The sequence below is a fragment of the Equus caballus genome, chromosome 14 (assembly GCF_041296265.1).
Source record: "Equus caballus isolate H_3958 breed thoroughbred chromosome 14, TB-T2T, whole genome shotgun sequence".
NCBI lineage: Eukaryota > Metazoa > Chordata > Mammalia > Perissodactyla > Equidae > Equus > Equus caballus.
The window spans coordinates 49,772,106-49,798,796 of record NC_091697.1 but is presented as its reverse complement, the minus strand read 5'-3'; the positions used below and the strand labels follow the sequence as shown (position 1 = coordinate 49,798,796).

Genomic DNA, 26,691 nt, shown 5'->3' with positions numbered 1-26,691 from the left:
TAACAACCCGAGAAACTAAACTTGCCTGGTTAGCCACCAAAAAAAAGTATAGTTCCAGCAGCTTTATTTGCAGCTAATCCTTCTTGGCCCCAGAACTTGGAGCTTCTAAGAGGGTAGTACAAAGAAAAGTGCTATTTATTGCAGCCTGGGTGCCCACTCACTCAACCACTTTCAGAAGTGATGACCGGGGGGCCCCCAGTACCTGCCTGTGTGCTGCAGAGGAGGCGCTCCAAGATCATGATGCAGCCCGCAGTCCCGGGGCACTCGTGAGAAAGGCAGCAGTCCGTGTGGAAATGTCCCGTGGAATTGACTGTGAACATAATGGTTTAGAGGAGAGAGCTCTGTGTGGCCTCTAGTTAGGGGAGTGTCCGGAACCAGGCTTTGCAGGGAGGTGGGCTTTGGATGGTTAGGGGAGGACTTGCCAGGCAGGCCAGGGGCAAGTTGATGCTCCTGAAGGCAGAGCGCGTCTGGTGGGTTTGCTGTAACTTCCTGTGAGGCTCTCTTCCTGTCATGCCAGAGGTGCTTATAGGGAAGTGATAGAAAAGAAGTGCATGATATCTTTTGAACTTTTCTATAGATTGGAAGTATTTCATAATTTTTAAAAAAGAAGAAAGAAAGAATAACAGGAAGAGAAATACGGAAAGGCAGGGTAATGGAAGCCCTTGAAATATAGTGGAGGAGGTAGTACTCCTCGCCCCAGGCAGAAACAGACCACTGGAGGTTCCAGGACAGGGTAGCAAACGACATCACCAACTAACAGTGCGGCTTTAAATTGGCGCTTGCTGCTGCTTCTATCACTACCGTCACCACTGCCTTGACTCCCATCATGAACCATAGCAGCTGTCACTTATTAAGCCATTATTTCACGTGAGATTTACTCACCTAATCTTACTTAATCAGGCTTAAAACTTTATGTGGTAGGTATTATTGCTTCTGTTTTACAGGTGAAGAAACAGGTTTAGAGACACCAGATGACTTGCCTGCTGTCATCCAGCTGGGATTATCTGTCTGACTCCATCCACTGTGCTATATTGTCTGCCTTAGCCGTTTTTTCCATATTTGTAAACTAGAGGTAATACTGGTACTCTATGTACTTAGAATAGCACTTTTCAAATTGTAGGTCATGGCATATTACTGGGTTATGAAATTGATTTAGCAGGTGAAAAAAAAAAAGGAAAGAAAATATCTGAATTCATCACAATTGCTGTTCCTGAAACTTTTGCTTCTGGGGTGGGTGTGGGTGTGTGTGTATGTGTCTGTCTGTGTCTGTCTGTCTGTGTGTGTCTGTGTCTATATGTCTATCTATGTATATATGTATGTATGCACAAGTGAAATGTTACACGGGAAAATAAATTTCCTACCATGGGTCATTGTCAGAAGATTTAGAGCTACTTTTCTGGAGTTATTGTAAGTGTCAAATAAACATGAAACATTGTTGCAGAACCCCTTGTAGACTCTAAAACACCCTACAAGTCTAAGTTAATATTATTTAACACTGGAAGCTGAAGCAAATAGATAAAAGATAGCAGATAAGTGCTGCTATGCTGTTACTCCACTGATTCAGTCCATCACAGATAATGCTAATCTGTCACCACATTGTGTCCAGTGGAACCAAGACTCAGCCTTCTGACACGGCATGCTAGGCCTCAACATGAAACCTCCTTGTAAACCCAGCAATAGGCTCATGTTTTGTTGGAGTTCGTCAGGACCAGTCTGTGGTTATAAAGTACTGCTTGGCACTTACAGAGCTCTGGCTCTCATTTAAACGCCAGGACAACAGATGCAATCCCTATGACGGCATGGGGGTCTCTGCATTACAGGTTCCAAAAGACAAAGGAGGAGGCTACTGTTTTCTCCCCTCAGTAACACTCCCCCCCACCCCACTTTCCTCATCTGGAAGTGATCTGCTTCCTTCTGCTTCTCAAAGAGTGTCACATCAATCCCAAGTCCCCATCCATTGTCCCTTGAAACAAAGGTGTCAAGAGGCCCCTCTGTCAAGGCTGTTTTCCTTAGAACATGCTCTTTCTTCAGTAATTGCAATTCGTGAGGAAACGGCAGAGAACATGGGTGCCTATGCCCCAACCCTGCCTTGAAGACATGCCCCTCAGGAGATGCACTGCTTCTCAGCTGATACAGCAAACTCTCAATGGTCGCAAAAGGAACAAGGTTAAAACCACAAGTGGAACTGTTTCTCTGCACCCTGCAAAGAAAACCTGCAGAATTGGCCGTTTTCTCAGAAGGCACCACGGAAGAGTCCATGTGGACTGAGGGCTCTGAAAGGCATATCAGAGACTCCTCCAGTGGAATGTGCAATGCACAAGAAACTTTATTGTGTATGGATTTTAAGTCAAGACTCAACATGACATTCTGGACTGTGTGAGAAAGAGCTCAAGCAGCTCAATTACTGGGCCAGAAAGCAGGCTCTCGGTGTTTTATAGACGTCGCTAATCGCTAATGAATGAGTCCTGTGGCCTCTGCTGGACAGGCTTCCCAGTGCTCTGCCAGCCTCCCTCCTACAAATCTGTCAATTTGTCAAGCTGTAATAGATGGCTGGTGCCAGCAGAGGCTGAGGTCTGAGCCTTTCTCGTTGGGGTACATTGAGATTTCAAGTCACTAGTAATTCATTCTGGAGTAATGAACATGGCCGTACTAAGTTGTGAGCAGTAATAATCAAGTGACAGATCAATTTATTACTTCACTGTACCAAAAGATAATGGTAGTTGGTCATGAAAGGTGCAGCTTTTTTCCCCAAAAGTTTTATAAGACTTAGATCAATGTGTTTTTTAAGTTCTAAAATAAAAAGGATCATTAAAAAGGAAATTAATTATATTGGGTAGCCTCAAGCTTATTTATATTCAGAGTTGCTTATCCAGAATTACTGTACCTTTTTTCCAAAAGCCTTTGGGCACTGGGGCCTGCAAATCGGAGTAATTATCACTTGTTAATTAAATCTGAGAAATAAAACGTAGCTCCAGACTTTGGAAAGAGAGGTTGGGATAGTTGAGATACATTCCTAAAAAAATCATCAGTAATAATATGAGGTTTTATGAGTAAGTAGCTATGTTGAGAATAATTGTTTATGTCTACTCAGAAGCTCCTATCATCTTTTAACACCCAGCGAACATTTCCTGTGCTTCTCCTGGGCCAGCAGGCACTGTGCTCAGCACTGGTAGTACCACCTAAAATAAGCACAGTCTCTATCCCAAGGCACCAGAAGAGACGTTAATAACATGTAATAAATACAGGAGCAGGCCAGCACTTCTGCCTTCATTGAGAGGTGGAGGATGAAGGAAAGACTAGAAAGAGACTGCAGAAAGGAAGGGAGCCAGTGGAGCTGAGCCTGGCAGATCAGTGGTTTGCCAAGCAAAGAAAGAAGAGTAAGAGCATGCCAGGCAGAGGAATGACAAAGGCAAATAGGTGTGAAAGGGGAAAGAGAATGGATAGGGAATTATAATAATAATGGTGACCACACTTCCTACGCATTATCACATTGAATCTGCACAACCTCATGAAGTAAGTCTATTATTCATCCTAAACTGCCCTCTCCCCGCTTTTTTTCCTGAGGAATATTCACCCTGAGCTAACATCTGTTGCCAGTCTTCCTCTTTTTGCTTGAGGAAGATTTGCCCTGAGCTAATATCTGTGCCAGTCTTCCTCTATTTTGTATGTGGGTCGCTGCCACAGCATGGCTGCCCACAAGTGGTGTAGGTCCATGTCCAGGAACCCAACCTGGGCCCCCAAAGAGGAATGCACTAAACTTAACCACTAGGCTACAGGGCCAGCCCCCCACTCCCTTTTTTTCAAGATGTGAAGAACTCAAAGCTTAGACATATTGAGTCACTTTCTCAGGGACCCAGAGCTGGGAGATGGCAGAGGAGGGGTTAGAGGTGAGCTGGGAAAAGGTGTACTGTTTTGTAAGAGTTTGGACTTTATACTAAAAATAATGGAGCCCACCAAGGGTTTAGAATCATGATTACCAGAACAATCAAAATAGTAAAAGCATTGCTAAACACTTTACATATGCTGTGTCGTTGTGTTCACTCCCAGCAACCCAGGGAGGTATGAAGCCATTGTAGTTTTCAGCAGAGGAATGACATTATCAGAGCTGAGTTTTAGACAGTAACTGGTGGTGACAGGCAGGATAAAGCTGAACCTAGAGATTCTAGTCAGGGAAACTAGTTAGGAGGCTCTTGCTTTAGTCGGATGTAGTGTTGAAGAGCATGATGGTGAAAAATGATCGTCATCCAAACCATGTATTTTTATATTGGTCTCCAATTTAAAAGTATTTTCATACATAAATAGCTTATTGATTCATTTGCACAAGGGACTTTTGTCATAAGAGGGGTAAGTCTACTGACTTAGCTAATTTGAGAAGGGAAGTATAAGGGCATGGTATTCATTTCCTGCACACAGGAGCTCATGTTGAAAGTAGTGATGTTATAAGCAGCTTGTAAATATGTGTTACTTGCTGATGGACTGAGGCACAGAACCAAAGGCTTTCTCCCTTGCCGGGTGAGAACTTGACCATCTGCATTAGCACTTTCAGACTAGGAACATGATGTGGTTCTGGGTAGAATCAGGAGATTCAACTAGAACTCAAAAAATGTTTGTAAAATATTTTCTTGTGGACCAGAAACAGGCCAGGATATCAGTGGCAACTCTCCTTGCTACAGGTGTTGCTTAGCAATCAAAGAGCAAATTGTCCTCCTAACTCTGCTGTTCCTCAGTTAAAGTTTCATGCCTCTAACCACTTCATGCCCGTTTCAGAGGAGGAAGTTTTTATGAATATAGAAGACTACACATGTGCTGATAAAATTGGTTGATGTAGTATTTCAGTAAAGGCTCAGTGTCAAAACCAGCGCTTAAGTCAGTAGAACCTCTTTTCCTCCTACAAAATAGAAGTATACAAGAGAAACAGTGCAGGCTTTTATAGAATTGTGTGAAAAAATATTCAGTATAAATAGCACTAAATGCTAGGGAGGTATGTCTGTACAAACTGCCATCTCTGCCCAATTTCTCTCCAGTTTTTCGTAATGAATAGTTTCCTTCTTCTAACAAGTGATTTAGGAGAACCCCTAATATTTTCTTAACAATACTGAATGGCCTTAACTTTTAATTTATTTGTTGTCAATAGTTAATTTGTGTATTTTTATAGGCAGGGCCAGCAGATGAATAATTAAGTTTTATGGCTGGGTCATGGTGGCCTGGTGTGGAGTTCAGATATGTGCTTTGAGTAGCTGTTTATCTAAAAATATGCATATGTGTTTAGCAAATTACTCAAACCCAGCTATTGCTGCCCCTGTGTGTTGCTTAGACTTGAGTATAAGCGACAATATAAACACAGCCATATACATGGATCTACAGTAGTGTGTTTTTATTTCTGTTTATGCCACATATTTCACTTAAGGTGAGCCACATTTTTAATGTGATGGGGCTTTAATAGTTTGAGCCTGGAAGTGCTGAATTTCCTGACTTCATTTTAAATATCCAGATCTGCCCATTTTAAAAATTAGGTCTATTTTGTGCCATGTTTACAAATGTATTAAAGCCATCAAGAGTTTTTATATTTGCACTGGAGAAAATGCTAATAATCACAGTGGCTTAAGCAGCAGCCAGGTATAAAAGTTGTAACTAAGAGGGATTAGCCGTTACCGGGATTTGTAGAGCAGGGGTTCAGATGCGCTAAGGTTCATATTTTGGAAGGCAGCTGCTTTAGTTGGTTAGTTGTTTTAGGCAAAATGGAAATGGGATGGAGTGTCACATCCTGAAATAGCAAAATAGCCTCAACACTGAAGATCTCTGAAACTTTGGCAGACAAAAATGTGAGTAGAAAAGTCTCTTTGGACTCCAAGGGCATTGGAAGATGCCCCAAGTTCTGGCTCCTATTGGATGAGGAACCTAAAGATAGGGAGGGTGCGGGGTGTCAGCTGTCTGTTTGTACACTATTTCTCTCATTTGTGCCTTTTCTTTTCCTTCCTCTCAGTGTTGCTAACAACCATAAGCAGAATTTGATGACAGTGGCAAACCTTGGCGTGGTGTTTGGACCCACCCTGCTGCGACCTCAGGAAGAAACAGTAGCAGCCATCATGGATATCAAATTTCAGAACATTGTCATTGAGATCCTAATAGAAAATCATGAAAAGGTAATGTATGTTTGGTCACTGCGAGTGAGGAATTTACCTTGGGGGAAGCTGAGTTGGAACTGGCATTCGGGGTTGACTGGGGTTCACCTTGAAGTTGCTGACAGTGGTGGTGCTGATAATCATCTCATAATGGCAGCAGTGGTAACAATGGCAGTTCTGAGGGCAACACTAGTGGTTATGGTGGCGATGGTGGTGGGCAGCATTTATTGTGTACCAGGAACTGTGGTAGGCACTTTATATATATATGTTCTCCTTTTATCCTAACAACAATCCAGTGAAGAAGGTACTATTATGAGCCTCATTTTGAAAATGCCTTTTCTCATTTTTTTTTACTTAATTGTCCTCTTATGAATTTGTAAGAGGTTTTTTTTATATTAGGGATATTAAACTATTTTTATTTGTGTGCAGATATTTTTCCTAATCTGTAGTTTGCCTTTCAGTTTTATAAATGGTATATTTTTTCATTGTTTATGTGTGTGTGCTGTGTGTCTTTTCCTTTAGGGCATTGGAGTTTCTGGTCTTTTTTAAGAAGATCTCCCTCCACCCAATATAGTGAGGCATGTCAACACAGAGCTGCCCTTACAAAACTGGGCTAGGGCACATGAAGCTCCACCCGTCTGTCCCACTCCAGCTCCTAGCAGCAAATCCCTATGAAGCTTCTCAAAACCTGCAGGGTCCCCTAGGGCACCATTTGATAGCCACAGCTCTGGGATCTAATAAAAAATGCTGCTCCTCCTAAATTAAATCTTTACCTAGAATGATGAGTTAATTGTGCTGGGTAACCTGCAAAGTAAATCTAGAATCTGACTACTTCTTAGCACCTGCACTGATAACACTCTAACAGAAGCTACTGTCATCTCTGGTCTGGACTTTTACAGGAGCCTCTAATTTGTTTCCCTGCTCCCACCCTTGCCCTGTCTATTCTGGTATCGGCTGCCAGAGTGAGATTTTTTTAAATATCAAGTTAGATCATATCTCTTATCTGCTAAGAACCATCCAGTGGCTTCCCATTTCACTGAGTGAAAGTCAGAGCCTTACAAGAGCCTAGAAGCTCCTACACGGTCTCTGCTCTCCCGACTGCTACTTACCTCATTTCATTTCCTACTGCCTCTCTTTTATTTCACTTCTGCAGCCACCTTGACTGCCTTGCTGTTCCTTGCACACGCCACACACTCCCACCGCAAGGCCTTTGCAGTTGCTGTTCCCAGTGCATGGCACACTCTACCTCCATACACATGGCATGTTTCCTCACCTCTTTCCAGCCTTCTAAGTGAGGCCTGCCTTGATCTTCCCTTTAAGATTGCCAACAGTCCCATCCTCCAGCACTCCCCCTCCCCTTGACCCTGTTTTCTCTCTCTCCGTAGCACTTACCACTTTCCAGCACACTGTGTAATTTATTTATTGATGAGATCTGTTGCCTTTCTGACCTCCACTAGAATGGATGCTTCATGAGAGCAAGGACTGTTGTCTATTCTGTTCACTGCTTTGTCTCAGTTCCTCAGTAGGGACTCAGTACATGTGTGTTAGATGAATGAATGGGCTCTTGTGGTAGCTAGCCTCCAAAATGGCTCCCAGTGACCCTTGTCTCCTGGCATTCACTCCCTTGTGTAGTCCCCTTCAACTGTGAATAGGGGATCCCAATGTGATCAGTAGAGTTGGTCAGTAGGAAAGTGATCCCTGTGTGATCAGTAGGATATTGTGAAAGTAATGGAGTGTGACTTTGGAGATGAGTCATAAACGACTTTGCAGCATTTGCCTTGGTTGCTGGATTTGCTCACTCTGGGGGAAGCAAGCTACTGTATTGTGAGGGTGGTCACACAGCCCTGTGGGGAGGAAGTGAGGCTTCCTGCCAACAACCAGTCCAACTTGCCAGCCGTGTGAGGGAGCCACTTTGGGAGTGAATCTTCAGCCCTGGTCAACCCTTCAGATGATGCAGCCCAACCTGACATCTTGAGCACAGCCTTGTAAGAGACCCTGAGTTAGAACTACTAAGCTGAAAGCTAAGCCTCTCCTGAATTCCTGACCCACAGAAACTGGGAGAGATAAATGTTTTAAGTCATTAAGTTTTGGGGGTAATTTATTATGGAACATTAATGAATACTCAAGAACCTTTGAATATAAACTTTCAAAAAGTAATAGAGGTATACTGCAAGGTTGTTTAAGCAGCATAGCCCCCTCTTACGTGGTTAATAAAGAGATATATCATCAAATGCCTTATTTGAAGAAATTCTCTCTCTATTGCAAACTTTGGACCTTCATCCAGCCACCTCCCTCAAATATAGTGAATCTGGTATGGGAGAAGCTTGTTATATATAATAAAAAAGAATTTGTGAAAACGGAATAGAATCAAATAGCAGTTAATTACATGGTTTCTAAAGACAAACCACTTGGATTCACATCTGCTGCCTCTTACTAGCTGTGTGACCGTGAGCAGATTACTTAACCTCTCTATGCTCATAAAAGTACTTTCAGTACAGTCTAACCACTGTAACAAACAACCCAAGAATATCAGTGACTCAGGACAGTAGAAGTTTACCCTTGCTCACTGCGGGCATTCTGAGGGTGGCTTCCTGTGTGGTGATTCAGCAACCCAGCTTCCTTCCATCTTGTGGCTCTGCCGATTTCTGCAGTCAGCCAGTTGATGGGGGAAATGAGACAGCATGCAAGATTGGGTAAGATTGCATGGGCCAACTCTAGAAGATGCTTTCCTTATTTTCTTCCACATTCTTTTGGCCAGAACTCAGTCATATGGCCACATCTGACTGCAGGGGAGGCTGGGAAAGCAAGCTACTGTACTCAGAGGAAAGGGAAGCAAATTGGATGAACAGCTAGCCAGTGTGTCACGTTCCCTCATTTGGTCTGTTGTGAGGATTAAGTAAGGTGATTTCTGTAAAGGATATAGCCAAGGCACTGGTATGTAGTAAGAGTCAGTAACTGTAAGCCATCGTGTTTAGCAGTCTCTACAGAATTCTCTGAAAATAGAGCTCAAGTCCATGTCTGAATGTCATATGTGCCCCTCTCCCCAAATAATACTTTTTATAACTTAATCTTTTCATAAATAATATTAAATGTTGAGACAGATCTCTAAGCTGTAAGCAGTGTGATTATGTTTCATGTCCTAAAGGGCATATTCAAACTTATAGCAGGCAGCCTCTAATGGTTTTTGAACTCTGACTGTTTTTGGTGTCCTTGGGCCTTCAAGGCCAGAAAACATATTCAAAAGCGGCACGATGGAAAAAAAGACCGGATACTGCTAATAACAATATTGAAACTTGTGTAAACAAGCAACCATCCTACCTTGGGCACAAAATATAGAAAGAGAAATGAGATATGAAATGCATGGCCAGGCTTGTAAGTATGCGGGCAAGAACTGTTGAAAATACTCATCTGGTTCATGAATTATAAATTCTCTTACTCTCTGCTGTGTGTTTGGTGAGGTATATATCAAAAGCATATTACAGTGCTTCGTTGTATGTTCTTTTTCATTAGTCTGTGCCAGAGATTGGGATGAATCACAGTGAGATTTATATTCCTGTGGGAGCTGATGAAGGAGTGTGAGTGAAAACATTCTTGGCTGCACCAGCGTGTGTCTCCAGTCCTGAGGGAGCTGGTGTACCACTTTGATAGAGGGTCTTAATTTGGAGTCCATGATGGGCCAAAGTTATATGCAAAACCCTTGTATATGTACATTATTTTGGAGAAAAAGTCCTTAATATTCATCAGGTTTGCCTTTCTGGAAAAAACAGCTTAGAATCAGGCAACTTGACTCCTTTTTAAATGTAGCTTCAAGCTTGGTCTGCTCTAAAGTGAGCAGAGACTGCCTTAGCCTCCTTCGGAAGCCTGTGATGTTCATCTCACAGGCATCCTAAGCATGCATTTCCATGCTCTGGCTCCTGACTTTCTGGAGAGAATGCTTTGCATCTGCTGCCAATGAAACTTAACTTTAGCCATCAAATCCAGAGCACTTTTATGTCCTCAGGTGGATATTGTCAGAGACTTGTTCTTTAAAATCCGCAATATTAAGATCTTAGGTGACAATATCTAATGAGCATTCCCTTGGCCTTGGCTGTAGTTTTCCAGAAACATACACATACAAATGTCATGGTGTGACTACTTTTCTAGCTTTTGTCAAAAGCTGGACAAAATCCTGAAATCCTGTTTGAAGAAATAATTTCCAACACCATCTTTTCATAATGTTGCCCCACACGAAACATGCCCTCTTCCTTGAAACAAGCCCTAATACAGGCCTTAAATATATGTCCCCCGCAGTTACTGGCATAATGAGTCTCTCATGTTGTTAAGAACATTTTATATAAGGTGTTTACTTTGTGCCTTGGAATAAAATTGGGAGGGATCTAGAAATAAATAGAAGATGGTACTGAAAGAGAGTGTAGAAACCAGGCATCTAGCCATTGAAGCCACTCAAAAAGAGAGAGGGAGGGAGAGAGAGATGAAACCATAAGATGCCTGTTTCACTTATCTATTGCTGCATGACAAATCATCTCCAAACCTACTGACTAAAACAGCAATGATTATTTTTGCTCACAATTCTTTGGGTCAGAAATTTGGGGAGGAGTCCCATGTGGTCTCAACTGGGGTGGTTTGACTGCAACTGGAGGATCCAAGATGGCCTTACTCCACATGTCTGGGACCTAGTACTAGCTGTTGCCTGGGACACCTTGATCCTCCTCCACGTGGCCTCTCTCTCCATGTGATTTCTCATCATCCAGTAGTCTAGGCCTAACGTCCAAGAGGGCAGACACAGAAGCCACAAGGCCTCTTAAAGCCTAGGCCTGGAACAGACAAAATGTCACTTCAGCTACATTCTGTTGGTCAAAGCAAGTTACAAGCCCAGCCAGACTGAAGGGGCTAGAAAGGATGGGAGGATCAATGTGCACATAGAGGCGTGGAAGGAATCGTTGGCTGCCATCTTTGCAGGCGCTCTACCGTAATGCCTCTCTCCCCATCACTGGCAGGCTTGCATGTAGTTCCTATTGGAGAAGGCTTTGCTTTCTTATTAGTGGCTTGTGCTGAACACAGGCACCTCCTCAGTATCTCTGATAGGAAGTGCTCTTCTATTTCTCATCAGCATTGCCGTTTTTTGCACAACCAGGGACACCACACATTTGGTGGTAGTGACAAGTTCAGTCCTCAAATACCCTTTGTATGGAGAACTAACTCATCAGTGTCTAAAACTGGAAAAACATCTTTGTCTTTAAAATTGACATTTAAGAGAGAGAGAGGGGGATTTCTTTCCAGCCAGAAAATTCATTTTCTTTTACCTGATGAAACAGTTTTTTTTCAATAAAAGGAAAAACACTTCTATGTTTTAACTGGCTGAAACGTGTGGTTTTCTCTTTCTGTCTCTCTCTCTCCCTCTCTCTTTCTCGTATATCCTCTCTCCTTGTTTAATAAAGATTAACATTAGACATTCAGCCCAAGGGTTAGAAATGAGATGAACTCCTTTTTGTTGTCACTGGCACATCCTCACACTCTCAAGATGGTACCTCTTTGTCCAGAAATGTCCCCTGCTGAGCATCTCTCTTCACAGAGGACTCACCTGTGTCTCCGTCGTCAGCCTTAGTGATGTGTTTCACACAGATCTTCGCTTTGGTCATATTAAGTACATTATCCATATACTTACCCTGTCAGTGATGCTCCAGAAACTCTGTCCTTCACCTTCCCCAACAGACATGGGGAGGGGAGCAATATTTGGAACAGTTGTAGGAAATAAACATCCCAGAGTAAGCGGAGGCAGAGACGAAAAAGCCAGAAGATATGTTATTATGTTTGGGGGCTCATGATGATTTTTCTTTTCTCCACATTGGTAATTCATACTGATTTTTTTATTCAGTTGAAGGTACTAGATCTTTTTACTGTACGTAGTCTAGAAGTACTAATAAAAATGATTGCAATAGCTAACTTTTACTTACAGCTTATTGTTCACAAGATACTGTGCTAAGCAGCTTTATATCCATCATATCATTTAATTTTCATGGCAACACTATGAGGTCAGTATTTTTAGCCCTATTTTACAAATTGTGAACCTGAAGTGCAGCGTTTGAGAAACAGCTCGTTAGGAGAGGAATAAGGGCTGATGCTAGGACCGCTTTCATAAGCCAAGCTATTAAAATCTACTCTAGTTAACTTATATTCAAGGTAATAAACGTTTATTGAGCATCTGCTGTTGGCTGAAGATAAATAAGATGGGACCTGTTTTCCAAGGCCCTCCTATTTTATCAGGTATAACCATAATACAGTGTGCTAAGTCACATTCGGTAAGATGAATAAAGTGTATGGCACCTCTGAGGAGAAGTAATTTAATTCTGCTGTTGTTGGTCTCTGACAGATAAATAGACGTTTTCTAGGCAGAGAAGGAGTGGAGACAGGAGGGGCAGCCTTCCTGGGGAACATTAATCTGTTAATCAACATCAGTCAATTTACCCGTATTAAAATGACGTGGTTGTGAAAGAACAATGGGTTACGTGTTAGGAAGTGGTGGGAGATGACACCGAACAGTTGGAGTTAGCCCTTTGTCAGGGTCTTGAAAGTTATAGAAAAGGGTTTGCATTTACTCCTGAAAAATGGGAGCTCTCAGAGGTTTCCAAGTAGAGGCATGAAATGATTATGTCAGCACTTTAGAAAGATATGCTGGGAAAGCCGAACCAAATTGTACTTTGATATTAAAATCACTCATTAAGTAAATAATAAAACCATAGAGTTGACCATACTTTTGTAAACTTGTGGCTGTATGTAAAAAAGTCTTATTCAGAGAGTGTAACTTCTGACCTACAGCTTTTACTTATTGTCGGGTAGGGTAAGATCCTAATGGCTTTTATTTGGTCCTTCTTCCCAGTCTTCTAAAGGCAAATACTAGCTCATGGCATCACTTCCCATGGATGAGTCCATGCTCTGGACTCTACTTGGATTATACGAGAGCAAAAGAATAGACTTGAGAATCTGGCTCTGTTTCCCACTAGTCACGTTTCAGAGTGGAAAGTTCAAAGGGCAAAGATGTTGGCTTTTTCCATGCTTGTTTTTACCTTTAAGGTAACGATCGGTTATTTGAAATTACTATTTCTGTGTGGACACAATCTTTCCCCAGCTCACAGCTTATCCCACTGAGCCTTAAAAATCAAGTAGGCCAATACTTGGGGTTATAGTGGAAGTTACCAAAATTTATATGCTTCTAGTTAAGATGTTAAAGAAAAACAAAATATTGAATGCTGCCATTGTCCAAGATGCTCCAAAGCCCAGAAATTCTGCTTTTTCGTTCAAGGTTTTCCTTTTATTTATTTTTTTAAAGGCTAACTTGCCAATGACTTTGAAAAATTTAGACACCTTCTTTGCGTGGTTTTGGTTAAATGTGAAATGTCAGGCTAATAACGTGTGTGTCGGTTTTACGCCTTACTATTAAGTTCCAACATATAATAGCAGCATTGGACAGTCCATGATATTTCTTTTGTCTGTGGCACTTGCAAGAGTTTCTGCACATGAAGCAGGACGTGGATGTGCACGTGTTATCAGCATTGCCTGTTTTAACGCCTATTGCTACTTTTCAAAACAAGTTATCATGATTCTTTTCCCACTCCATCAGTTTGCTTTGGAAGAGATAGGAGTGTTGCTGATCTTTGAACTGTTAATTCTTTGAAATGCCCAAAGATCAGTGCTCCTTTTTAACACATGTTAACCTTTAAGCTTATATGTCAAGGAGAAGCGCTAATAACTATGACTGACCCCCACCAACGCTGAGTATAAACACTAAGTCCTAAGCAACCTTTCGTTCCCATTAAAACGGTAGTGTGTTTCAATGCAGTTGTTTCGATTTGAGTTGATTTGGCCTACCAAACTGCCTTGATCTGCTTTTACCAAAATGTTGGTGGCATTGAAATCCATTGCATCAGTGTTGGGGTTTGTGCACAAAATGTACCTCAATTAATAAAATGCAATTGATTTGAGCAGTTTCTGGCAACTGAGAAGTGTTTGGCAGTTGTATTTTATTACCTTGATATTTCAAGTAGCTGTTGATATGCAAAATTAATAATAATGAAGATGATGATGATGATGATGTATTCCTGGATGCTTTACTACATTGAGATAGTCCCTGGTACTGTTGCCTACTTGGGAAACTAATCTTGTATCCTGTGGTCATGGCTTTTCTCATTTGTTCATTGATTTTTATTTTTGTATTTTTTGTTACCTTTCCTTCCATTGGTTCCTAACTATACTCTTTTTGGTTCTCTCCTTGTTAAGTTTAGAAGTAAGCTAGATTTACTTGTATGCTGGACTGGAATGCTACTGCCACAGACCTTTTTTCTTTTTTTAGTGTCAAGTGCTATGCAAGTTACTCTTCATTAATGTGATAGGGTTGTGGATCTGAAAATGTCTCTTCCCCCTGATAAGCCCTAGATAAACCAGTCATTTGGTTTGACGATGAATTGTGAAGCTCCTTTAATGTTGCCCAAATAAAGGTGGAGTTTTGTTATGTTTTAATCTATTCTCTGTCAGCAAAGATAACAGGAAGTAGAATCTTTCCGGAGACAGGGAAAATCACAGCATTCCATGGATTACCCAGGTCGTCTGTATATACCCTCAGTTACTAAATGGAATTGGTTCCTTTTGAGGGATTTTTAATAAAACTCCCCAAACTACTTTCCAAATTGTTGCTCCGTCTGCCAAAATGCTGATATCAACAGGACATCGCGCTTCCAGCTGTCCTTAAAAACCCTCTCTGTAGCTGCCGCCTCTGCATTTGGCTTCTTAACTGTTACAGTAAATGAGCCCAGCTAAGACTTGCCTGGCTTTCCAGTAGAAAGGCGCTGGGTTTATGGCTTTTCTGTGCTAAGCAGTCCTACTCCACAGTCTGTCCTGAGAAAGAGTGGGCAGTGTGTGAGCCACGCTCAGTAATTCTAGCCCTCCACTCCCAAAGCAGATACTTCTCAGATGAAATAAGCCCATACTTGTTATTAACCCATATTGCTTGGGCCCTTGATGCATTAGTGTTTCAAGAAAGTACTCAGACTCTTCTCTCCTAGAAGTCTTTCTGTCTTGCTTTGTAATCCCCAGGCCTCTGGCGTTGATTTATTGTCTCAGAGCTACTTTGCAGTTACAGACCAGGAACTCTTCATCATGACCTAATTTTCCTCCCATAAAAATCACAGCACATAATAAAGAGTACACCACACACATTACAGGGAGGCTCCTAATCCTTGTAAATTGTGGGAGCATGTGATGGATGGGATTAGAAGAGGTGTGAAAATATGTATGTAACACGGCTAAGAACAAATTCCTCAAGTGTCAGTGGTCTACACTGTCAAGACGGGCCTGAGGTGGGGGCCAGTGGAACTTGAATTTTATAGATGATTCAAGGGAAAAAGAGCAGCAAATTCTAACATTACTGTAAGCAGTTAAGATTGATGTTTTGCAAAGAGCAGTAATTAAATTTGCACTTATAAATTAAATCTTTGTGTCCTGACTGCAAATAACTCCTTGTTGACTCTCCAGTTATTTCCCTTCTTCTACTTTTTTATTGAATGCAATAATGTCTCGAACTCTGAGTATCAAACTGTTAGGTGCTTCAGTCCTCAGCACAGTCCTGGGAGCTTTTACAGATGAGGCATCTGAAGGTCAGAGAATTACACAACTGGCTCAAAGTCACAGAGTTAGTAAGTGACTAAAATCAGATCTCGTGGACTCTCAAATTTATGATCTTTTCATTTTGTCCTCGGTCTCTCAAATTAATGACAGGTTTAAAGACCACAAATGGTTGAGATCAAGACAGTCAACTGTCTAAGTCCCAGTCCAGCTGCACTCATCTATGGGACCTGGGACAAACCAGTTAATCTCAATGAGTCTGTTTCCTCCCCTACAAGATGGCAAGAATAATAGTACCTCCTTTACAGAGTTATTGTGAGTAAAATAATGAAATAACCAATGTAAATAACTCGGCATGGTCAGCACTCAAAAATTTTGGTTATTTTTGTTGTCATTTTGCTGCCACCAGCTCCTGCCCATTCTTTGCCAGGTTCTGTGCTGAGCATTTCATGTGATTATCTTTTCAATAGCTCTGGAAGGCAGGTATTAGATCTCCATTTGCACAAGGGAAACAGGCTTAGAGCGGTTAAGGCTCTTGCCCAAGGTGAGCCCAAGTCTGTCTAACTCCAAAGCCTGTTGCTTTTTCAGCCGTATGTAATGACTGTAAATTCCTTTCCTATACTCTTTGTGATGCTGCAACAGTGATGCCCATGTCAGTGATGGCGAGGTCAGTGTAGCTGAAGGTGTTGCCCACTGAGTAAGCAGCAAAACCAGGACTCAGCCCAGGTCTGTGTGACTGCAGAGGCCAGGCCGCGCCTGACCACTCTGCTGTGTGGCTTAAGGGGAAACAGTAGCTTGTTATTTATGGGTCTGCTAATTCCACATATGGGAAGCTTGAAATTGGGGATACTTGGAAGAGTTGTCCAGAGTTATATTTTTATTTTATAGTCTTATTCCCCACTAGCTTCCAGAAGGCCTGTAGTCTTCCCGATGACTTTTATTTCTAAGCCATTCCTGATTAAGTCAGAATTAGTTCGTAAGTTTGGAAAGAATTAACAGGGCACTTGGGGTACAGAAAAAATCCCTCCCTTTTGTGTTAATTTGGAAAGTTTCTGTGAAATGAGTAGATTGTTCCAGCCACATGGTAGAGCTCCCTAAATCCATTGCTCATAGAGCATACGAGCTCACGCCTCCACCGTTCAGCAGGGTCATTTGTACAGTGATTCTTCTCAACAGAACGAAGGAAACTTCATTTGGTTCTCTTGAAATCATCTCTTCCAAACTAAATAGGGTTGGAATAACCAACAAACAAAAAAATTGTGAATAATTCAGATTCTCATCATAATTCCAACTTGAGCTTTTAGCACAGAGGCAAATTCTTGGCCTGGCTACAAGGTGGCCAGACAATAAGCAGCCTTTAAACAACTTGCATGTGTTCAAGTTTCAGAGTTAAATGAACAACGGTAATTTGGGGACTGATTTCCCAGACCCCTTGATGAAGGTTGTGTCATCTGCTCTGACTTGGTTTGGTTTACAAAGGTGCCCTTGCACCTCAGAAATATGTGTGATAGTAGTGGTGATAGTCCCGTGTCTGGCACTTTACATTTTGCAGTGTGCTCACTTGGACATTATTGCATATGGCCCTGAGAACAGCCCTGTCGGAGCTCTTCAGAAGCCTGAGCCTGGCTCATAATAAGACCCAAAGAACAGGCCTTCGGGACTGTACTTATCCATGGTAAAAATCTCCTGGAACTGATTCTAGAGTGCTCAAATGACTTTTCTTTTAGAGAAAGCAGCCAATGTGCAGAATGAAATTCTCTCATGTGTTCCCATGTCTCTTCCTGCTCAGCTGTGTATAAACATTGTTTAGAAGCAATTTTTCACGCATCTGTCTAAATCCATGGTCCTTCCTCACAATGTTACTCTTCTTTGTTTCTCCAGGGTTTACTACAGTTTTTAGGAAAGACTAAATACTTGCATTTTTGGTAATGGTTGAAATTGAAATGTATATACATAATCTTTGTTCCCATTGGAGTTAGGCAAGGACTTCATTCTCAGTAACTCATTAGGAAAGAGACAAAATTTGGAGGCCAGACGTAAGGGGTGGAGGCTGGAGGCCCGTCACTAGATCTGAATTCACTTACAAGTGTTTTCATCTAGGGATTGCTGAGCGTGCTGTACCTGAGGCTAGAGGCGGAAGGGTGCTAAGAGATACCATTATTTGTTGAAATCTGTACTTGTAGGTTTGGAGGCCCTGGCTTCTGTAGTGAAGATTGACTGGAAAAGATGAGCTGAGTGAATAATGACTGCTGAAAAAGTGGAGCAGAGAGGGCAGATGCTAAAAACTGCAGCCCTAGGGTTTCAGTCCCGGCCCCTCTCCTGCTTAGCTGTATGGCAGGTCCGGAAATCTCCCTGTGGAATGGTCACCCTACTGATTATGTGCTAAGTTGACCTATGGCTTGGAGATAAGTCATGTGGAGTACCTAGCACAGTGTCTGGCAGGTGCAGACACTCATATATAGGAGCAAAGTCCAAATGTCAATGGTAATGGTGCACAGTTAGATGTCACCGAGGAGCAGCCATGGCTCAGCATTGTTGGGAACAAAGTAAAGAGGGGAGACAGCTTCTCAGAGGCTGTGGTCCTTGAGCTCAACAGCAACCATAGTTTCTCTCTCCTTCCCTTGTAGATACTCAAAGGGGTGCTGGACACACGTGTAGCACTGGTCCTTATTTTTAGCGGTGCCAGCCCCTCTGGAAGCCAGGAGGTTTTTGTTTCTTTTGCTTTATTTCCCCTTCTCTCCTTATCCCCTTGCCCCAATTGAACTCAGCTATGTGATCATTCAGTTTATTTTGTTGAAAATTCAGTCCCCTAGGGAAAATATAATAACGCTGTTTCCAGACAGCTGTGTTTGGGAGCAAGACTGACTTAACCAGCTGGCTGGCATCATTGGATCCCAAGGACCTGCCAACCCATGGAGAGCAGCTGTTTTGGCTGAAATTCTTATCATTCTTATGACTTTGCTTCCTATATATCAGCTTCTGAGTTCTGCTTTTAAACACACACACAAAGGAGAGAGGGCCATGAGAAGGACTCTGATGTGTCTAGGGCTGCCCATAGTTGAAGGGAGTGGGGTGCCACCACCATCCTCTTGTTACTCATGATTGTTGGGAAAGAGAAAATCCGGGAGGCAGCTAGCTCCAAAGAGTAAGAAATGATAATGAGTGGATCAGTGAATATTGATATCCCAATATAGCGAGGGTATTATGCAATCATTAAGAATCATGTTTGAAGATTTTTTAACGGAGGGGAACATGTTACAACATAATGTTATACCAAATGTATAGGATACAAAACTGTATAAAGCATATAATCCCAATTATGGAAAAGTGTTTTGACATAAATGAGATAACTCATAGAAAGCACTTAACCTGGTGCAGCAAATACTCAGGAAATCCCAGCTACTGGCTGCAAACTCTCTAACCACAGGGCATGGGTTTGCCTCATGCACTGTTATACCCAGAGTGCCTGGTAAAAAGAAGATGCTCAGAAGATCTTTCTGGGTTTTTAAATTTTTATTATTATTATTTTTTATTTTTGGATGTACATCATATTTCGAATTCTGTGTACATTACATCATGTTCACCACCGGAACACTAATTATAGTCCATCCCCTCACATGTGAGCCTAATCACCCCTTTTGCCCTCCCCTCTTCCCCCTTCCCAATGGTAACCATCAATCCAATCTCCAAGGCTATGTGTTTTTTTGTCATTGATTTTATCTTCTACTTATGATTGAGATCATATGGTATCTGACTTTCTCCCTCTGACTTATTTCACTCAGCATAATACCCTCAAGGTCCATCCACGTTGTCACAAATGGCTGTATTTCGTCATTTCTTATGGCTGAGTAGTAGTCCATTGTGTATAAATACCACATCTTCTTTATCCACTCGTCCCTTGATGGGCATCTAGGTTGCTTCCATGTCTTGGCTATTGTGTATAATGCTACAATGAACATAGGGGTGCAAGTATCTTTCTGCCTTTGTATTTTCAAGTTCTTTGGATAAATACCCAGCAGTGTAATAATAGCTGGATCATATAGTAGATCTATCCTTAATTTTCTGAGGATACTCCATACTGCTTTCCATAGTGGCTGCACCAGTTTGCACTCCCACCAGCAGTGAACAAGGGTTCCCTTCTCTCCACATCCTCTCCAACATTTGTTGTTTCCTATCCTATTAATTGTAGCCATTCTGACTGGAGTAAGGTGATACCTCATTGTAGTTTTGATTTGCACTTCCCTGATAGCTAATGATGTTGAGCATCTTTTCATATGCCTGTTGGCCATCCATATATCTTCTTTGGAGAAATCTCTGTTCAGATCTTTTGCCCATTTTCTAATTGGATTGTTGGTTTTTTTGTTGTTGAGCTCTATTAGTTCTTTGTATATTTTGGATATTAACCCCTTATCTGATATATGGTTTGCAAATATCTTCTCCCAATTGTTAGGTTGTCTTTTCGTTTTGTTTATGGTTTCCTTTGCTGTGCAGAAGCTTTTCAGTTTGATGTAGTCCCATTTGTTCATTTTTTCTTGTTTCCCTTGCTCGGTCAGACATGGCACTTGAAAATATGCTGCTCAGACCAATGTCAAAGAGCATACTGCCTATGTTTTCTTCTAGAAGTCTCATGGTTTCGGGTCTTACATTCAAGTCTTTAATCCATTTTGAGTTGATTTTTGTGCATGGTGTAAGGGAACGGTCTACTTTCATTCTTTTGCATGTGGCTGTCCAGTTTTCCCAACACCATTTATTGAAGAGACTCTCCTTTCTCCATCGTATGCTCTTGGCTCCCTTGTTGAATATTAGCTGTCCATAAACATGTGGGTTTACTTCTGGGCTCTCAATTTTGTTCCATTGATTTGTGTGTCTGTTTTTGTGCCAGTACCATGCTGTTCTGGTTACTATGGCTTTGTAGTATAATTTGAAATCAGGAAGTGTGATACCTCCAGCTTTGTTCTTTTTTCTCAGGAATCCTTTGGCTATTTGGGGTCTTTTGTTGTTCCATATAAATTTTAGGATTCTTTGTTCTATTTCTGTAAAAACTGTTGTTGGAACTTTGATAGGGATTGCATTGAATCTATAGATTGGTTTAGGAAGTATGGACATTTTAACGACGTTAATTCTTCCAATCCAAGAGCATGGAATATCTTTCCATTTCTTTGTGTCTTCTTCAATTTCTTTCAACAGTGTTTTTTATAGTTTTCGGTGTACAGATCTTTCACCTCTTTGGCTAAGTTTATTCCTAGGCATTTTATTCTTTTTGTTGCAATTGTAAGTGGGATTGTATTCTTAATTTCTCTTTCTGCTACTTCGTTGTTAGTATATAGAAATGCAGCCGACTTTTGTACGTTGATTTTGTATCCTGTGACTTGACTGTATTCCTTTATTATTTCTAAAAGTTTTTTAGTGGAATCTTTAGGGTTTTCTAGATATAAAATCATGTCATCTGCAAAGAGTGACAGTTTTACTTCTTCTTTTCCAATATGGATCCCTTTTATTTCTTTTTCTTGCCTGATTGCTCTGGCTAGGACTTCCAATATTACGTTAAATAAGAGTGGTGACAGTGGGCATCCTTGTCTGGTTCCTGTTCTTAGAGGGATAGCTTTCAGTTTTTCTCCATTGAGAATCACATTTGCTGTGAATTTGTCATATATGGCCTTTATTATGTTGATGTAATTCCCTCTATATGCATTTTATTTAGAGTTTTTATCATAAGTGGATGCTGTATGTTGTCACATTCTTTCTCTGCATCTGTTGAGATGATCATGTGATTTTTATTCTTCATTTTGTTAATGTGGTGTATCACGTTGATAGACTTGCGAATGTTGAACCATCCCTGCATCCCTGGAATGAAACCCAATTGATCATGATGTATGATCTTTTTAATGTATTGTTGTATTCGATTTGCTAGTATTTTGTTGAGGATTTTTGTGTCACTGTTCATCAGTGATATTGGCCTGTAATTTTCTTTTTTTGTGTTGTCCTTATCTGGTTTTGGTATCAGGATGATGTTGGCTTCATAGAACGAGTTAGGAAGCCTCCCCTCCTCTTCAATTTTTTGGAAGAGTTTGGGAAGGATAGGTATTAAGTCTTCTTTGAATGTTTGGTAGAATTCACCAGGGAAGCCATCTGATCCTGGACTTTTATTTTTTTGTTTTGTTTTTTGGGTTTTTTTTTATTGAGTTAATGATAGGTTACAATCTTGTGAAATTTCAGTTGTACATTAATGTTTGTCAGTCATGTTGTAGGTGCACCACTTCACCCTTTGTGCCCACCCCCCACCCCACTTTTCCCCTGGTATCCACTAAACTGTTCTTAGTCCATAATTTTAAATTCCTCATGAGTGGAGTCATACACAGATTATCCTTCTCTCACTGGCTTATTTCACTTAACATAATTCCCTCAAGGTCCATCCATGTTATTGCAAATGGAATGATTTTGTTCTGTTTTACAGCTGAGTAGTATTCCATTGTATATATGTACCACATCTTCTTTATCCATTCGTCTGTTGCTGGGCACTTAGGTTGCTTCCATGTCTTGGTTATTGTAAATAATGCTGCAATGAACATTGGGGTGCATAGGACTTTTGGGATTGCTGACTTCAGGCTCTTTGGATAAATACCCAGTAGTGGGATGGCTGGATCATATGGTAGTTCTATTTTTAATTTTTTGAGGAATCTCCATACTGTTTTCCATAGTGGCTGCACCAGTTTGCATTCCCACCAGCAGTGTACGAGGGTTCCTTTTTCTCCACAACCTCTCCAACATTTGTTACTATTAGTTTTAGATATGTTTGTCATTCTAATGGGTGTAAGGTGATATCTTAGTGTAGTTTTGATTTGCATTTCCCTGATGATCAGCGATGATGAGCATCTTTTCATGTGCCTATTGGCCATCAGTATATCTTCTTTGGAGAAATGTCTGTTCATGTCTCCAGCCCATTTTTTGATTGGGTTGTTTGATGTTTTGTTGTTGAGTTGCGAGAGTTCTTTATATATTATGGATATTAAGCCTTTGTCAGATATATGACTTGCAAATATTTTTTTCCCAGTTAGTGGGTTGTTTTTTTGTTTCAATCCTGTTTTCATTTACCTTGAAGAAGCTCTTTAGTCTGATGAAGTCCCATTTGTTTATTCTTTCTATTGTTTCCTTTCTCTGAGAAGGCATGGTGTCCGAAAAGATCCTGTTAATACTGATGTCAAAGAGTGTACTGCCTACGTTTTCTTCCAGAAGCCTTATGGTTTCAGGTCTCACCTTTAGGTCTTTGATCCATTTTGAGTTTATTTTGGTGAATGGTGAAAAAGAATGGTCAATTTTCATTCTTTTCCATGTGGCTTTCCAGTTTTCCCAGCACCATTTGTTGAAAAGACTTTCTTTTCTCCATTGTATGCCCTCAGCTCCTTTGTCAAAGATAAGCTGTCCATAGATGTGTGGTTTTATTTCTGGGCTTTCAATTCTGTTCCATTGATCTGTGCACCTGTTTTTGTACCAGTACCATGCTGTTTTGATTACTGTAGCTTTGTAGTATGTTTTGAAGTCAGGGATTGTGATGCCTCCCATTTTGTTCTTTTTTCTCAGGATTTCTTTAGAAATTCGGGGTCTTTTGTTGCCCCATATGAGTTTTAGGATTCTTTGTTCTAATTCTGTAAAGAATGTCATTGGGATTCTGATTGGGATGGCATTGAATCTGTAGATTGCTTTAGGTAGAACAGACATTTTAACTATGTTTATTCTTCCAATCCATATACATGGAATATCTTTCCATCTCCTTATGTCGTCATCCAGTTCTCTCAGAAAGGCCTTATAATTTTCATTATATAGGTCCTTCACTTCCTTAGTTAAATTTACCCCAAGGTATTTTATTCTTTTTGTTGCGATTGTGAATGGTATTGTGTTCTTGAGTTCTTTTTCTGTTGGTTCATTACTGGAGTATAGAAATGCTACTGATTTATGCAAATTGATTTTATACCCTGCAACTTTGCTGTAGTTGTTGATTACTTCTAACAGTTTTCCAATGGATTCTTTGGGGTTTTCTATATATAAGATCATGTTGTCTGCAAACAGCGAGAGTTTCACTTCTTCCCTCCCTATTTGGATTCCTTTTATTCCTTTTTCTTGCCTGATTGCTCTGGCCAGGACCTCCAGTACTATGTTAAATAAGAGTGGTGATAGAGGGCATCCTTGTCTCGTTCCTGTTTTCAGGGGGATAGCGTTCAGTTTTTGCCCATTGAGTATGATGTTGGCTATGGGTTTCTCATATATGGCCTTTATTATGTTGAGGTAGTTTCCTTCTATGCCCATTTTGTTCAGAGTTTTTATCATAAATGGCTGTTGGATCTTGTCAAATGCCTTCTCTGCATCTATTGAGATGATCATGTGGTTTTTATTCCTCAGTTTGTTGATGTGGTGTATCACGTTGATTGATTTGCGGATGTTGAACCATAGATTTTGGGAGGTTTTTGATTGCTGTTTTGATCTCCTTACCAGTGATCGATCTATTCAGATTTTCTACATCTTCTTGGTCCAGTTTTGGAAGGTTGTATGTTTCTAAGAATTTATCCATTTCTTCTAGATTATCCAATTTGTTGGTGTATATCTTTTCATAGTATTCTCTTATTATCTTTTGTATTTCTGAGGTGTCCATTGTAATCTCTCCTCTTTCATTTCTGATTTTATTCATTTGAGCCTTCTCTCTTTTTTTCTTGGTGAGTCTAGCTAAAGGTTTGTCAATTTTGTTTATCTTTTCAAAAACCAGCTCTTGGTTGCAGTAATTTTTTCTATTGTTTTTTTTAGTCTCTATTTCGTTTATTTCTGCCCTGATTTTTATTATTTCCTTCCTTCTGCTGATTTGGGGCTTTGTTTATTGTTCTTTTTCCAGTACTTGTAGGTGCACTTTTAGATTGTCTATTTGGGATTTTTCTTCTTTGTTGAGGTAGGCCTGAATTGCTATAAACTTCCCTCTTAGAACTGCTTTTGCTGTATCCCACAGATTTTGGCATGTCATGTTTTCATTTTCATTGTCTCCAGGAATTTTTTTATTTCTTCTTTGCTTTCTTCATTGACCCAGTCATTGTTCAGTTGCGTTTTGTTCAATCTCCACATTTTTGTGGCTTTTCTGGTTCTCTTTCTGTAGTTGATTTCCAGTTTCATACCTTTGTGGTCAGTAAAGATGCATGGTATTATTTCAATCTTCTTAAATTTATTGAGACTTGTTTTGTGGCCTAATATGTGCTCAGTCCTGGAGAATGTTCCGTGGGCATTTGAAAAGAATGTGTATTCTGTGGTTTTTGGATGAAATGTTCTGTATATATCTACTAAGTCCATCTGGTCTAATGTGTCCTTTAAGGCCAGTGTTTCCTTATTGATCTTCTGTTTGGATGATCTATCCATTGGTGTAAGTGGAGTGTTAAAGTCCCCTACTATTATTGTGTTACTGTCTATTTCTCCTCTTATGTCTGTTAATAATTGCTTTATATATTTAGCTGCTCCTATGTTAGGTGCATAGATATTTACAAGTGTTATATTTTCTTGTTGGATTGTTCCCTTTATCATTATGTAGTGCCCATCTTTGTCTGTTATTACAGTTTTTGTTTTAAAGTCTATTTTGTCTGATATAAGTATTGCTACCCCCGCTTTCTTTTCTTTGCCATTTGCATGGAATATCTTTTTCCATACTTTCACTTTCAGTTTATGAGTGTCTGTAGGTCGGAAGTGTGTCTCTTGTACGCAGCATATACATGGGTCTTGATTTTTATCCAGTTGGCCACCCTATGGCATTTGATTGGTGCATTTAGTCCATTGACATTTCAAGTAGCTATTGATAAATATGTATTTATTGCCATTTTGACCCTTTTTTTCCCCCGGGTGTTTTAGTAGTTCTTCTCTGTTCCTTTCTATTTCTCTTGCTCTCTTCCCTTGTGGTTTGATGGATATCTTTAGTAATATGTTTGATTTCTTTTGTCTTACTTTTTTTCCTGCTTGTTATAGGTTTCTGATTTGTGGTTACCATGAGGATCCTGTTTAATATACTATGCATATAACAGTCTATATTGAGTTGATAGACTCTTTAGCTTGCCCTCTTTCTAAAAGCTCTACTTTTTCTCAAAAGATCTTTCTTGATTGAATGAATTAGTGTTGTTATTATATATGAATTTAAAAAGGAATCGTGAAAATCTAAGGACATAGGTTTCTATGTTATCTTCTGTAATTATATCTATAATGTGGCAGCTTCACCACTCTGCCTCAGTTCTTCATTATACATGGTGAGGACAGTACCTGTTGCTCAAGGTCACTGAGAACTGAGTGAGCTACATGTAAACACATGCAGTGACTGGTCCCTAGGGAGCCACCATTGAACGGTGGCTACTGCAATCATGGTAAGCAACATGCAAGTGGTAGCCATTTTAATAGTTCTGCCATACTTGTATCTTTAGACAGAAAGATGAGAGTTGTCATGATTTTTGTCTATCATTTCTTCTCATTTTTTACCCTGGACTTTTTTTTTTTAATAAAAGCTTCAAAGAAAAAAGTTCATAAGAAAATAAAACTCAAATGTTAACAGTGGTTATCTCTAAATAGTGGAATTGAGAGAGCTTTTTGCTTTCTTCTCGATGTTTTTCTACATTTTCCAAATTGTCTGTAGTATTTATATGTTACTTTATCATTAAGTGGAGGAAACTACCTTTTTTCTCCATTTTAAATAAGAAAAAGAGCACTCAGCATCAAAGATAACATAGCTGCTGAACTAAAAAGGATACTCCATCTGAGGATGATTGAGGCCTGGGAAATGGTGCCCTGCTCTGTGCTGCTTTGTGGGATGTTTTAATGCATTTAATTGCATTAAATTTATAGTGTTAAATGCATTTGGTGCATTTAAATGCATATTTCACATTCTGAGAAAGTTGTGAAGCAATTGTTAAGAATTGGGGAACTAGAACCATTGAGGAAAAGTAAA

The 26,691-nt window shown here is 40.4% G+C and overlaps 1 protein-coding gene across 5 annotated transcripts in view; it reads left to right on the top strand.

Annotated features, from left to right (window-relative positions):
* The window catches only part of ARHGAP26 (Rho GTPase activating protein 26), a 424,411-nt gene that overhangs the window by 306,409 nt on the left and 91,311 nt on the right, over positions 1 to 26,691 (top strand). For all 5 annotated transcript variants that reach the window (XM_023617500.2, XM_023617501.2, XM_070234027.1 and 2 more), the window contains exon 18: positions 5,984 to 6,143. In XM_023617500.2, coding sequence (XP_023473268.1) covers positions 5,984 to 6,143 — 160 coding nt within the window. The remainder of the gene's footprint in view (positions 1 to 5,983; positions 6,144 to 26,691) is intronic.